Here is a 15,444-nt window from a genome sequence, read left to right on the forward strand (position 1 = left end):
CACACACTCTCTCTCTCACACACACACACACACTCTCTCACACACACACACACACACACACACACACACACACACACACACACACGTGTCTCTGGGTTTCCCATCGTTACCAGCCCTTCCACTCCCTTTCCTCCCTTATCCCCATTCCAGAAAGTGTGACCCAGTGCAACAAGACCTGCTTTTAACATTCACTCTGATTGGCTTACATATTACCTGATATAAAGTCAGTGAGTCAGGGACTTCAAACCCAACCTCCCCTAGTTGGCTGGATGAACTGATTTTATGGCTGAAAATATGAGTGTAAGCGCGTGGGTATTCCAGTGTGCAGTTTTCCTATGACATAGACTAGGGTGGGGTGGTTTCACACAAAGACACACAAAGAGCAGAGATGTATATTTAGCTTTAGCCTATCTTCAAAGATTGCAAAAGCTTCCTCTTCGTGATGCTTCTGCTGAAAGTGAGCCTATTTCCCCATGCCCATCCTGCGTCTGTTTACAAAACACAAACTAAAGAAGGAACAGTCTCAGCACATGGTTGGAAGTATGTGAAATATGCCTCCTTCTCCTCTAATCACGCAGTGCTGTAATTATGCATCGCTAGGTAAGAGCGCTTGCATGTGGCGGCCTGTGGCGAATCCAAACTGCATACCAGCATACAACGCGTATTGTTAAGGCTTGGACCACTTACAGAAAAATGAATAATTCAGGTAACTAATATCGCAGAGTTATGAACAGAATGCATTGTGTAGTATCATGATTATGAGGGGAGGCTAGGATGGGAAACTCAAGCCTAAAGTAAGTACATCGGTGGAAAACCCGCAGGTTTAGAATTTGCCCAAATTTCTGGCCTGTGATCAGACGCAACGGAAGGGGTTCTCCACACCTTCGAGAGAATTTCATTTTGTTTTGTCTCCTGTGAGAGGTGCGGTTACAGGGAATGTTTCGAGCAGCAGCAGCGGTGGTTAACTGTTATTAATGGCTCTGAGATTTACTGCGGGTGCAGTTGGGAGCTTTGTGTGTGCAGCGGAGTCTCGTTTGGGAGCGGAAAAGCTTGCGCTGTTTCAGAAGTGTTTAGTGTTTAGTGTTTAGTGTTTAGTGTTTAGTGTTTAGTGTTTAGTGTTCAGTGTTCAGTGTTCAGTATTCAGTGTTTAGTGTTCAGTGTTCAGTGCCTGTAGTCTTTAATGAGAAACCTGAGCACTTCCCGCTGTACCACAATTCAAAAGCTTGACAAGAAGCTATTAATTAAAAGTTTTTTTTGGCTACTGTAAACTCGCAAGCTTGCTGTTCTAATGATATTTCATCCTTTTATGACAGTAAAACCTCTACTCCTAAATGAAAACACAAATGGAGTCACCAACATAGTGATAAAAATGAGACAAAAATTTATGAGAGCCTTTTCACAGTTCTTTAGTTTCTTAATGAGACTGTTCTCTGTGGAAACGATGTCTGTCATCAGTCATCGTGTTACTGTAAGAATCCCTCCCAGATACACCAAACAGCGAAAGTATCTGAGTGGCAAAGGGGGAACGCGTGTAGTGTTACTGTGTGCTACTGGAACAGGAGTATTTCAATGCTATCTCGGTTATCTAACTCCTAAATGATAAGGTAACCCTGCCTCTGCGCTGTGCTGTGTGGTGTCGTGTGGCGCCTGTGTGTGGGGCACAGGGCTGCCGTCCCATTTACCACCTCCTCAGGAGAGCCTTCCCAGCCTCACGCGTCACTGTGGGTGACCGTCTCTCTCCCTGCACGCTCCCTATTGGTGCGGGGCTGGGCACGCTGACCAATCACGTGCAGCCGGTGGACCTTGGGCCGTTAACGAGCGCGCTATCGTCGGGCAACGAGGCGGCGGATTTACGCCCGCTGCCTCCTGGGGAGGGCCGGCGCGTTTCACAACCGCCACCGATGGAAGTCAACCGGTCGCCACGGCAACGCCGAGGAGCTGAGGCGTGGCTGACCTAGACAGGACATCTGTCAAGAAGGCTGCCGATACCCGGAGGATTATAGCTGAGCTTTACTTATTTATTTATTTATTTACTTTTATAAAACACTATATCATTTACAGCTGTGGCAATAAATAAGTAACTGGTCCATCATTTTTCATTTGCTTATTAATGCATTTCACTGGAGATTTGATGCAATGTACTGGCAAAAAGAAATCACCCAGCAGTGCTGTGGTTTGTCTGCGGGGCTGAAAGATGCTCTAGATGCAGTGGAACTCTGCTGCATTGTGAGCCACGGCCAGCAGGTAAAAAATACAGTCCTCTTCACCACTGCCTCCCGACTGCTGTTATACTGTATGGCCTGTTGGAGCTGCCTCTATATTTTACTCCTGGAGCTTTTTAGTGGTACCTGAAGCGCACTGCCCTATTTTTCTTCTTGCAAGGATACAGGCCTCTACTGAATCAGTGTTTGTCCTTAACTCTGACTTGTGTTAAATTGCAGGCATTCCTCTTTTTTCCCCCCCCACAGTCTCAGTTTGCCTAGTTTGATTTAGTGATTGCATAACTCACTCAGGGAAAAATGTGCATTTGCATTTAATTGTGGGTCAAAGTTAAGGACAAATGTTGCCTTTACCTGTGATGATTTTGTGTTTCGTATTGGCCTCTCGCTTCCTGAGAAGGGTTTCATCACTTAGTTTGAAGTGTCACCCGTCTTATGGGTGTGAATGGCACTTTATTTCAGACTGAACGACAGGAATGGTTCTGTATAGTTTCGGAAGAATGAAATGTGCCCAGGTCAACCCATTTGCTGAGGACTGGGTGCCGAATCCCAAAAAATATATTCCTAAAGCTGGTTTTCAGACAACACTCTAGAAAACCAAAGTGATCATTTGTGACGTAGGTGTATGAAGCACGCAGCAGTCGCCTTCCTTAGTGTGGAATTGGCATGCTGAAGAAAACGACTGGCGAAACGTTTGTAAAATGGTCAATTTTTGGCATTTATATAGAGCCTTTATCCAAAGCGCTGTACAAGTGATGCTTCTCATTCACCCAGTCATACACACACTCACACACCGACGGCGATTGGCTGCCATGCAAGGCACCGACCAGCTCATCAGGAGCATTTGGGGGTTAGGTGTCTTGCTCAGGGACACTTCGACACAGCCCGTGCGGGGATCGAACCGGCAACCCTCCGCCTGCCAGACGGCTGCTCTTACTGCCTGAGCCATGTCACCCCGACAGTGCTTCGCCTGCGTCATACATCAACGTAATAAACTATCACTTTTTCTGGCCTGTGTCTAGGCTGTTTTTCTACAGAGAGCTGTCTGTGTTTTTTTTATATATCTTCTGAAATGTTCAGGGTCAGAATTGTTAAAGCGCTGCGGTCCTCCTCAGTGCAGGGCAGGACTGCGCAAACAGAAAACCATTACATGGAGGAAAATGGGGCCGCACGTCCATTCTGAGACTATGGATGAATGCAGACGACAGTCGCCCACAAGTTCTTTTTGGGAAAAAAAAAAAGTATTACATTTTTAACGGAAACGTTAAAAATGCATTACATTTTTTTCCAAATGTAAAAAGTCAGGCTGTCAGTTAACTTGGTTTTACTTGACACTGCTTGGTCATGAATGAGAGTGCAGTACATGATAAATAATGAACATCTATATTTATTAGTGTGTTTTTCTTCAGGTGAGTCATATTTATAACACAGCAACACAGGCACTTCCCCAATCCATCCAATCACATTGTGGTGGTTTTTCTCATCTCCTCCCACAAAGCAATATTTAATGAGTTATTTAAATTTGGGGTGTAAACTTGACATTTGGGTTCTGCTCCATCTTGCTGGAATGAAATTCTGGAAAAAGCTAAATGGATCTTGAGGGTATCATTACATTACATTTCATTAATGTAATTTGGCAGACGCTCTTATCCAGACTGACGTACAGTTGATTATGGACTAAGCAGGAAACAATCCTCCCCTGGAGCAGTGCAGGGTTAAGGGCCTTGCATCTTATTGTGGCTATACCGGGGATCGAACGTCAACCTTGCGGGTCCCAGTCATGGACCTTAACCACTACGCTACAGCCAGTATCATGGCTTCTCCTCAAAACCGTGATTTTACGGAAGTAAGTGGGCGAACAGATGTTTGAACCATTCTTCTGAAACTCAAATCCTTCTCTCAAATAATTATTTTCTTTCAGGCGGAAGTCTGTGGGCTGTTTCTGAATTGCTTTTGGATGTGTCATAATCCTGTCCTCTTTGTGTGAACTCTACTCTCTCTTTCTTTCTCTCTCACTCTTTCGCTCTCTCTCTCTCACTCACTCACTCTCTCTCTCTCTCTCTCTCACTCTCTCACTCTCTCTTTCTCTCTCTCTGACTGACCTGGGCTTGTGTTCTCTCCCCTCTTGTAGACGGTTTTGAGGTGACCGTCACTAAAGAAGGTGATGATGGGTTCTTTCTATGCTCTGGTTCTCTCGCTGTATTAACCCACTAACCCCCAGAGCATCAGCTCTCTGTGCAGAAGCTCCTGTCCTGCTCTGTGCTCTCCTCCCACTTCTTTTTCTTTCTTTCCCCTTGTTTCTCCTTTTTATTTAACCCAAAATTATTTTTATGAACAGTAACTGGATGAAAAAGATGGATGTGGTGAACTATCTGTCTCTGTTTTGGATCATGCGGCCAATCTCCTGTTAAATTGTCACTGCATTAGAGTGACACATGTACACATACAATATAAACTTGCATGTATTTTTGTTCTGCAGTATTTTGGGGAAATATGAATTTACTAAATTTGAAAAACTTTTCCACCATCTTTCCTTTTTAAAATAATTTAGCTGCTGCTGTGAAACCCCCCCCCCCCACCCATCCACCCTGTTGGTTATTAAGCTTTACCAAATTGGTCACAGGATTTAATTGCTTTTCACACGCTTTATTTTCACTTGAGATATTTTGATGAGGTGATGAAGCAGCCCAGACACCGCCCATTTGTGGTGTTTCCTTGTGTGTGCTGTACTATTGAGAAAATGTTGAATTTTCGGTGCAGTTCACAGTTAGGCTTGGTGTAAAATGGCAGAATTGGCACACAGACATATTATCTTCCAGGAGAAATGTGCCACTGAGACACATTGAAGCTTGTCGGGAAGTTCCGCTCCGTTTACTGAGCATAAATAATGCTTAAAAGTCTGTATTCCTGTGAGGAGTCTTTGCTTTTCACTAAAATAAAATATAATGGTCCCTGAAACCAACGTGTGTAAATTCATTGTGTCAGTTCCTCAGTTTGACAGCTATTACTAATCTAAATCACCGCATGCCAGCAGATGTTATTTGAATTTATTTTTTATGTGGACGTCAGGAAAAGTGATATTTCTAACCCGAGTTCTCATCCAGTGTTTCCGTTAAATCCCCTATGCTGTTCCTGGAACTGTCTTTTTGTCTTTTTTTTTTTTGAGGAGTGTGGAAGGACAGACAGCATTGCACAGGAAGTCTTTCGTAACCTTGAAATTGAGATCTAGCAGCAGTATTTCATAAGGATAGGCAATAAGCAATAAGGAGGATGTTTTTTTTTATTATTTAACGAGGGTTTCCCAGCCATTGCAGAATTGCTGTAATGGTGCTGCGCCTGGCTATCCTAACATCTTTGTACTTTAATCTGGGATCTTTTCGGGTTTTTAACCATTTGAAGGGAATTTTTTTGGAATGCTTCCTCAAAATTTGAAGTGTTTAGGATTCCAGTTCTTTCAATTACCAGTAGTGATTGTTACATCAGCATTTTAATGTATTACACCTTAAGGTTAAGTGTGTTGTTTCTCTTTCAAGAATAAGAGCAAAATATAGCTGCTCTTAGAAGCCTAATACTTAGATGTTCCTGTATACACAATATTTAATCATACTTGGCTTTCACTTGCTCTTACTTTTTTGCGTACTTAGCGTTTCTTAGTTCATTAGCGTTGGTCGTGTTGAGTACTCCTGTGAAATGCCTCTCCACACGCTTTTTTGGGTTTTTCCTGCATGACTGGATGCCATGTGAACAAGTGGCTCGGTAGGGTCACTCAATCCCCATTTTAACCGTACCCGTCCCCCCCCCCACCCCCGTCCCCCCCCCCCCACCCCCGTCCCCCAGTACTCACCCGTTGGCAACAGTGCTTATGGCTTTTTCCACAGACCCTCACTGTTCCAACCCTTGGCTGCCAAACAGTTTTGGTTATTTCTGCCCCCCCCCAGTTGTGTGTGTTTTATCAATAAACCGTGCTGTTATGATTTTATTTGATATTTGAAAAGTGTGTGTGTGGTTATGACTAATTTCCCCCGCGTGCGAATCGTCCAGGCGAGATCTGCGGCTTCAGGATCCACGGGCAGAGCGTGCCCTTCGAGGCGGTGGTTCTGGACAAGTCCACGGGCGAGGGCGTGATCCGGGCCAAGGACCGGCTGGACTGCGAGCTGCAGAAGGAGCACACCTTCACCATCCAGGCCTACGACTGTGGAGAGGGCCCTGATGGAGAGAACATGAAGAAGTCCCACAAGTGAGTGCACTCCCAAAACCATCTCAACAAGTATTTTAGTCTTATATTTGGTCTTATTACTATTACCTTTTTGCTGAATAAGACCAAATTATTGCCAATGAGGTGATCAGTTTTTACTCACTTCAAGATTTGTCAATGGCAAAACAAAATTTCACTAGTCAAAATTCACTAACGGTACCTTAAGACAAGCTTATATTACAAGACTAAAACGCTTGTTATGACAGACTTTTAACCACAGTCACAAGTGTAGTCATTTATTTAGTTCTACCCTACTTGGGAACACTGTCTGGACAGTTGAACTTGACTGATGATAATTGTCAATTTTGAAACAAGTGCTCTTAAGTTTTTGTCATTTATGAGGAACAGGCTACATTCGTTGTGGTTGTTCTCCGTTGCGTGGATTGATTACTGAATATTACTACACTGAACGAGGGGTTAGAATAATTTATTTGAAGGTCTGTGAAACATCTGTTTTTGTCGTGCTTGCGAATTCCTTGGATGGTGATGGGAATTTTAAATCCAGTTATGGGTGAGGGTCACCTCTGTTTAAAATGCATTAAAATGGTCTGAGACCATTAGCAGGCACCTCTCCTGACCTGATCAGATTTGGGCCTGATTTGTGGAGTGTGTTGGCTGAACAGCTCCTCCGGTCACGCTATGTGAAGGTCAGCTAATCTGCGGGTCTGCCCCACCACAGGGGGCCCTAAGCGGAGGTCTGTCTGAGAGAGTCAGGCAGGGCTAACTCTGATTACCAGGCCTGGAGATTACTGGGAGGAAAATGAGATAAGATGAGTGCTGTCCTAGCTATTGAATTAGCCTCGAGTGAATCCATTGGTAACACACATTTGTCGTATTTTGGCAACGCTTGATTGTATTTATGTGATAAAATCATCCATTTTCATTTGTTTATTTTTTGAGGCTTTATCAGAGTTGTAGTCAGTCCGTATGAATGAATATTGGTCCATTCTTGTTTAAAATGGATTTGCACGCACTACCATAAAGAGCCTGATTGTCTTTGCTCTTCTAAGCCTTCACTGAGTCGGGTCAGTCGATAGAATGCAGTATCCATTTCTGTAACCGAAAAGGATTTTCAAAAACATCCTAATGTTTCTCCTGCCGCTTTTATTGTCATCATTTACATTATCTTCTGCTCTTTGACCCTTCAGGGCCACCGTCCACATCCAGGTGAACGACGTGAACGAGTACTCACCGGTGTTCAAGGAGAAGTCGTACAAGGCCACGGTGATCGAGGGCAAGCGCTACGACAGCATCCTGAAGGTGGAGGCTGTGGACGCAGACTGCTCCTTCCAGTTCAGCCAGATCTGCAGCTACGAGATCGTCACGCCCGACGTGCCCTTCACCATCGACAAGGACGGTGAGGATCCGTCCAGAGGGCTCCGCCAAGCCGCCGTCTCCCCGCTCCTCCACCAGCCCATGCCAAAGACAATACATAGAAATGTATCAGAATCCACGGCACTGTCATTCACATTACATTAGTTATTTAGCTGCTAATGCGACTTACAGTTGATTAGACTAAGAAGGAGACTATCCCCCCTGGAGCAATGTGGGGCTAAGGGCCTTTGCTCAAGGGTCCAACAGCTGCATGGATACACTGTGGCTTATCGTGGCTACATCGGGGCTTGAACCACCAATCTTCCAGGTCCCAGTCAAGTACCTTAATCGCTAGGCTACAGGCTGCCCCCCATTCGCATGGTGAAGTGAGTCAGAATAATTCTGAACTATACAGACCAGAGACATAGCACTGAATTTTGTATAATGTATATGTATAACACTGTAATCACAAGCCCTATGATCTACATGAATGCTGGTATCTGGAGTATTTTTTACAGCATAGTTAAGTCGCTCACTGTGTTGTTCCCATCTCAGGCTACATCAAGAACACAGAGAAGCTGAACTACAGCAAGGAGCGCATGTACAAGCTGACGGTCACGGCCTACGACTGCGGGACGAACCGAGCCTCGGAGGACGTGCTGGTGAAGATCAGCATCAAGCCCACCTGCAAGCCAGGCTGGCAAGGTGGCTGAACCCTCCCCCTCCGTTTTGTTTTCTCAGTGCAGCGGGCGTTTATATTATTATATATCCAATGCTGGGCTCAGACTGCTGCTAGCTCATCACGCTAAAACAAAAGGATTCATTAAGCTCTTTTCCTTCTGTTGTGTGTAAGGATGCAAGGCTGTTTCTAACGTAAACCTGCGGGCATCTCAGGAGATCTGCAGCGTATTCACTCAGATAACTGAGTCACTATGAGTCCTGATGGGAGATGCCCCCCCTTCCCCCCTGGTTCTAATATTGGCATGAAATTAAATGGAGGATATGAATGTGTCCCACGAGAGCACTGACCCACTGAGACGCTTCATGCATAATTGGAAGTCATAAAACAGGGGTGGACGAATCATAAATTTGTGCGGTGATTTGTCTCACAGAGTAAACACTAACACAAATCAGCCATTTGTTCGGTCAGGGGCTCTTGCTCACCGGTGTGATCAAGGGGGACCAATTACTGTCTTCCATACAGAAAGGACTGGAAATATTTGCCAATCAGATTTTTTATTTTATTTTATTTTTTCTTTTGAAAGTGGGTTCATTTACAGTGATAATAATAATGCATTGTATTTGTATAGTGCCTTTTTCCTAGTTTAAAAAAGAAGGGACAGTATGTACCGAACACCGAAGAGATACACAGGACAGTAATGTAAAGTATTAAGACCAAAAATACAAACATGCAGTACTATCATCAGTACCGATGATAAAAAAAACAAAAAACCAAGCGTGGTCCTCCAGGCTTTGAAGAATCCCAGCAGGCCCAGGAATCGGTGCGATGATAGACAAAATTTTAATAAATGAAAAATCCTGACTTTTATTTTGATTAGTATGCCTCCAATAAGCGATAGCTGCGTAGCGTGATGTGTTACTGATAATGTGTAAGTAATGACTAGGTGAGCGGTCCAGGTGACGGTGAGTGTTATTTAAAGGGGGCATTGGTGGAATGCGCTTTGTTGACTCCCCAAGTTGCTAGCGTCACTTTTGGGCATAGACCTGTTTGGGCTCAGTACTCAATGTCCCCCCCCCCCCCCCCTACTCTTGCTGCAGGTTGGAGTAAGCGAATGGAGTACGAGCCCGGCACAGGAAGTCTGGCCCTTTTTCCCAGCATGCACCTGGAGACCTGCGAGGAGCCAATCACCTCCATCCAGGCCAGCGTGCAGCTGGAGACCAGTCACATCGGGAAGGGCTGCGACAGGGACACGTACTCTGAGAAGTCTCTGCACCGCCTCTGTGGTACGTCACCCAGGAGTCAGAGTGAATTTCACACCGTATTCACCTAGAACGTAATATTCACCTCAAACGCAATATTCACCTAGAACACAATATTCACCTAGAAAACAATATTCACCTAGAACACACTATTCACCTAGAACACACTATTCACCTCAAACGCAATATTCACCTGGAACACAATATTCACCTAAAACACAATATTCACCAAGCACTTCATCCTCAAACTTCCTACCAAACCATTTTGAAAGCCAGCCTTACCCATGGAGATATTTCACCAAAAACATGGCTTGGTAGCACTTGAGTATGTATTTATGCAATTAAAAGTCTGGCTTGGCAATTGTATTAGTCCTGTGATGAGACTTAAGATCTCGTTTTTGTTTTCTCAAGTAGAAAATATCAGCTTGTTTTAAGTTACTTATTGCTTGTCTTACTTGACTGGCAAATCTTGATTTGAGTAAAACTGTCCCAATTAATTACCAATCTGTCCTATTTAGAAAACATATATCAGTAAGATTTTAAGCCTGAATATAAGACTAAATACTTGTTAAGATTAACGTATTTGCACTGTTTTCTTTCTCTTTGAGCTTAATTGATGCGATGCGTGTGCTTACGGTAGGTGCCAGTGGGGGCGCTGTGGAGCTACTCCCAACCCCCAGCAGCTCTGCCAACTGGACGGTGGGTCTGCCCACGGACAACGGGCACGACAGCGACCAGGTGTTCGAGTTCAACGGCACGCAGGCGGTGCGGGTCCCTGAGGGGGTGGTGCAGGCCGGCCTGAGCGAGCCCTTCACCATCTCCGTGTGGATGAGGCACGGCCCCGGGGCCCGCGACAAGGAGGCTGTGCTCTGCAGCTCCGACAGGACAGGTGTGTGATCGGCCTTGCTGCGTGTGTGTGCTGTTTGTGTGTGTGTGCGTGTGTGTGTGTGTGTGTGTGTGTGCGTGTGTGTGTATGTGCGCGCGTGTGCGTGTGTGTGTGTGTGTGTGTGTGTGCGTGTGTGTGTGTGTGTGTGTGCGTGTGTGTGTGTGTGTGTGCGTGTGTGTGTGTGTGTGTGTGTGTGCGTGTGTGTGTGTGTGTGTGTGTGTGTGTGTGTGTGTGTGTGCGCGCGTGTGTATGATCAGCCATGCTGTGTGTGTGTATGTGTGCGCGTGTGTGTGTGTGTGTGTGTGTGTGTGTGTGTGTTTGTTTGAGATTGGATGGGTAGGTGTATTTTTCATGATTAAGAAAGATGCTGTTTGTGCACTTGCGTGAGTGCGCACACAGATTATTAATGTTGTAGAATGATTAGCGGCCAGACTCCAGCTTATAGAAAAAGACTCCCGAGAACCTCCAGGTTAGCGATGCTCCAGTGATGGCACCAGCCCTGTCAGGCTGGCCACTGTGGTTATGAAAGTGGGACTGAGTACATGGTGTCCGTTTTGTTTAGTTTTTTTTGTTGTACCTGACAGTAAGCAGCTGAAGTTGTTATGAGAATTAGGATACTCACATACATAATCCTTTTGTATACATCATACATCATCCATCATCCATTTTTCTTTTGTGTTCAGCTGGCTGGCAGTTGGCGGAGATCCACTGTCAGGGTGGTTTCAGGTAAAAAAATGGTAAACAAAAATTGGATCCAGCTGGAGTCGGCTTCCCTCTAGCTAAGCACCGGGTTGTCTGTCACAGGTTAGGGAACAGGGTAATTACTATATTGTAAGGATGTTGTTAACAGTCTTGCAGTTACCGGAGTTTCTCCTGGATTAGGTTGTTTCCCAGTAACAAATGGCCATGTAACGGTCACTCTGTAAAGAAGTGGTTTCAGGGCTGTACAATGCTGCAGTAATAAGTACAGCTGTTTCTGTCTGTGAAGGTATCTGAAGCACGGACTTCAGCGCATTATAAGCACCGTCACGCAAAGCTAAACCCAGAGGGCGCTTGGAGGGGAATTTAGCGATTTCCCATCATGCAGTTCTGCCTCTCTCGCTCTCCGCAGGGACGAATCGGCACCACTACTCCGTCTACGTGCACAACTGTCGCCTGGTGTTCCTGCTGCGCCAGGACCCCGCCCCTGAGTCCTCCGACACCTACAAGCCAGCCGAGTTCCACTGGAAACTGGACCAGGTGAGTCTACCTCCGAGTTCCACTGGAAACTGGACCAGGTGAGTCTACCTGGGGCGTAGCTGTCGGGCCTCGCCTACCAGACCTGTCCAGCCCAGCCCATCCTGTCCTGTCCCACACAGCCCCCTCTGTTTCTGGGCCTGGGCACGGCTGCTGACTGCAGGGAACCGCCCCTTCACTCTGCCTAACTGAGGAGAACGCTTTGCTCTGTTGGACTCGTGGACACTGTTCCCTTTGTGCTGCTCTTATCGCTCTCCTTGCACCACATAGTGCAGAGAACATTTGGTTCTGGGGGGGAGTTTATTTCTTTATGCTTGTCTTTATTATTTGATGAAACATGTACTCGTGTAGAGTGTTCTGGAGAAAGAGGTAGTGTAATGTTGTGTTGTTGTTGTTGTTGTTGTGTTGAGCGGTAGTGTCGTGTAGTGTTGTGTTAAAATAGGTAGTCTATTGTTGGTCTGCACTATGAGAAGGCAGAGGCATATTGGTTTTAATTCTGCCGAAGGCTGAACGCTGAATGCTCACGCTTTGTGATTTTAAACTAAAGCATTCACTCCAGAAACCACTTGAAATTTCTGATTGTTATTTCCTTTACTCCTTTACCTTCACCCAGAATGCATCCTTACAGCCTGTGTACAATGACTGTGTGGTCTGTTGTGAGCAGTTATGGACATATAAGCCTGTACTGTTTTTTTCTTTCTTTAAGCGCACCTGCCAGACCTGGGTTCAAATAGTACTTGTTTTGGATTGAAATGCTTTTCTGTGCCCTATTAATCTTGCCTGATGTATTTGAGCAGATGGGCGGGGTTTACACTTCTGGGATCATTTAGTTTGTTCCAATACACACCAGGCAAGCTTAGTCAAATGCAGAGAAGTATTTGAATCCAAGGCGAATGTGATTTGAGCCCTGAGGTCTGACGGCTGCTGTGTCTCTCCCCCAGGTTTGTGACAAAGAGTGGCACCACTACGTGCTGAACGTGGAGTCGCCGACGGTCACCCTGTACGTGGACGGCGTCACCTACGAGCCCTTCCTGGTGACGGAGGACTACCCCCTGCACGGCTCCAAAGCGGAGACCCAGCTCACTATCGGCGCCTGCTGGCAAGGTGGGGTTACTACACCCCTTTACAGCACTTACCCTGATTTATCTAATTCAGGGGTGACCAGTCCTAGCTCAGAAACAGCTGGGATGGGGGCAGGCTTTGTTTTAACCCAGCTCTAAGATACCTGGATTCACTGATTTAACTGTGGTTTTCCGTCAAGACCTTGATAAATAGGTGTCTTCGTGTTGGCCCGAAACAAAAGCTTGCACACACACCGGCCCTTTTTCCGATAAGATTGGACACCCTTGCTCGAATTCTGCCGTCTCAACCCTTTTTAAATCCATCGTGGTTTAAATGATAACTGCTTAAATGATGTACCACATAGCGTGTTTTTATTAGAGGTCTCTAACACATTAGAGGAATAAGTGGATACTTAAAATAAGTATCCACTTATAAGGAATAAGTGTGCAGGTGATTTCATGGTGTTGTCATTGGTAGGAATCTGTGCTGGACAACCTACACCGTACAATGTTCCAACTATTACAGAGTACATATGGTCCCTCTGTTAGAGTTGAGTTAACACTGCATTTAACTGCGTAATGTCTCTGTCTGATGATTTGTTCCCATTGGTTAGAGCAGAGGTGCTCAATCGTGTGCCACAGAGAGCCCAGAGTATGCAAGTTTTCATTCCAACCAATCACCACGCCAGCTGACTGTGATGTAATGATGGCTCGGAATGAATGCATACTCCGTGGCACACGATTGGACACCACTGCCTTAGAAGCTTTTTCTGCTTCCTCCGTGCCAGTTTGTGTGAAAAATAAACCGACTTTTCTCTCCAGTTTTAACCAACCCCCCTCCTCTCCCCTGCTCTCTTGTCTCGCCTCTACAGACGACTCAGAACATGACAATGACAATGAGACTCTCTCTGAAACTATGACAGGTCACTGAAGCCTTTTTTCGTCACATGTGACCACAGAGTGTATATGTAGCCTGTGGTTCTTGGCTGCCCCGAGGGCGCTATAGACACCCTACATATACCTCCACATATGATAACGTGTATTAGCATGATGCCGATCTAAAATGGCCGCCTTCCTCCGCCTTGCCTGCTGGTTGTGCTCCCTGCTTCCTCCACCCCACTTGTACCCAGCCGTACTCGTCTCTTCGTTATCTGTTCTCCTGTCACTTCTGTCGTCATCTCAGTTGACCCATGTTGCTACGGTGTAAATGCACTAAGGGTATGTTATACCAGGGGAATTGAGGTATGGAGAGAAAGTGTCATTTGAATCCCAGCCTGGGGACGTTTGGTTTTTTAGTGTCTGACGTGTGGTGCAGCTCAGGGTTTCTGGACCAGCTGGCCGGGTCACATGACCAGGTGCGCTAAACAGAATGGAATCCAGGAGAGCCAAGGGTTCTGTTGTTCAGTGTGGGAAAATGTGTCTGCAGGCATTCTGTGTTCCACAGTGTAGGAGGCATTATTTCGCTGCAAAAACAGAAAGAAAGTCAGTTTTGGCAAGTATTGTAGTCTTCAATCTTATTTCTGTTGTTTTTTTGCAAAATAAAACAAAACGATACAAATGAGGGTAAATGATTCACCAATGGGGTAAGACAATTGAACTCTCATTACAAGACTAAAACACTTGCGATGGACTTTCCCCTTATATGATTATATCAACTGACGTGATTATGGGGTTATCATCAATATACTTATGACTGCGTAGAAGACTGCAAGGTTTAATTTCACATGAAATGGGAGTGTAGAAGACAGCAGGAGATAATTTCACATGAAATGGGAGTGTAGAAGACAGCAGGAGATAATTACACATGAAATTAGGGGTGGAAAGGAGATATGAAAATAGAGCAGGTTTTGTGAGTAAAAGACCAGCCAGCTCTCTAGCAGCCAGGGGCAGTGAGTGTGTGGTCACTGTTTCTGCCTGTGGCGCGTCGTGACTGTTGTTTCTAAACCTGGTCAGGCAGGCTGCATGCAGGGCCGGGTTGGCTCCAGCTCATCCGTCATCCCCACACAGGCCGGTCCGGGCCTTGTAAGGGCTGCCGCTCTAACATGCATGGGCATTGGTCACATGAGCCGTCAGCATGGGGACTGCATGCCCGACACTCACTCACGCGCGTATAAACCCGAGGCTGCGGTTTCCCTGCTGACTGCCGTTCTCCGGTCCCGCCTGTAGGGGGCAGCGCGCGCATGTCGCAGTTCTTCCGCGGAAACCTGGCGGGACTCATGGTCCGGAACGGGAAGCTGGAGACCAAGGAAGTGATCGACTGCCTGTACACCTGCAAGGAGGGCCTGGACGTGCAGCTGCCCCAGGAGGTGGCCACCGCCGTGAAGGTACAGCAGATGATACGACAGACTCGATTCCTCAGTACAGTACCCAGCAATCCCCCCTCCCTCGTGGGTACCTATGGGCTCACCCCCCCTCCCTCGTAGGTACCTATGGGGTCACCCCCCCTCCCTCCCTCGTAGGTACCTATGGGGTCACCCCCCCTCCCTCCCTGGGTGGTACCTATGGGGTCGCTCTCGTAGGTACCTGTGGGGT

General features: G+C 46.2%; 1 protein-coding gene across 2 annotated transcripts in view; it reads left to right on the forward strand.

Moving 5' to 3' along the window:
- The window catches only part of LOC133138344 (calsyntenin-1-like), a 41,466-nt gene that overhangs the window by 18,172 nt on the left and 7,850 nt on the right, over positions 1 to 15,444 (forward strand). The window contains exons 3-11 of one of the 2 annotated variants that reach the window (XM_061256991.1): positions 6,261 to 6,456; positions 7,623 to 7,831; positions 8,344 to 8,493; positions 9,568 to 9,753; positions 10,370 to 10,618; positions 11,727 to 11,854; positions 12,793 to 12,955; positions 13,785 to 13,835; positions 15,079 to 15,236. In XM_061256991.1, the coding sequence (XP_061112975.1) occupies positions 6,261 to 6,456; positions 7,623 to 7,831; positions 8,344 to 8,493; positions 9,568 to 9,753; positions 10,370 to 10,618; positions 11,727 to 11,854; positions 12,793 to 12,955; positions 13,785 to 13,835; positions 15,079 to 15,236 (1,490 nt within the window). The remainder of the gene's footprint in view (positions 1 to 6,260; positions 6,457 to 7,622; positions 7,832 to 8,343; positions 8,494 to 9,567; positions 9,754 to 10,369; positions 10,619 to 11,726; positions 11,855 to 12,792; positions 12,956 to 13,784; positions 13,836 to 15,078; positions 15,237 to 15,444) is intronic. The other variant, XM_061256992.1, reaches the window with a different exon arrangement.

Source organism: Conger conger, chromosome 10 (genome assembly GCF_963514075.1).
Source record: "Conger conger chromosome 10, fConCon1.1, whole genome shotgun sequence".
NCBI classification, from domain to species: domain Eukaryota; kingdom Metazoa; phylum Chordata; class Actinopteri; order Anguilliformes; family Congridae; genus Conger; species Conger conger.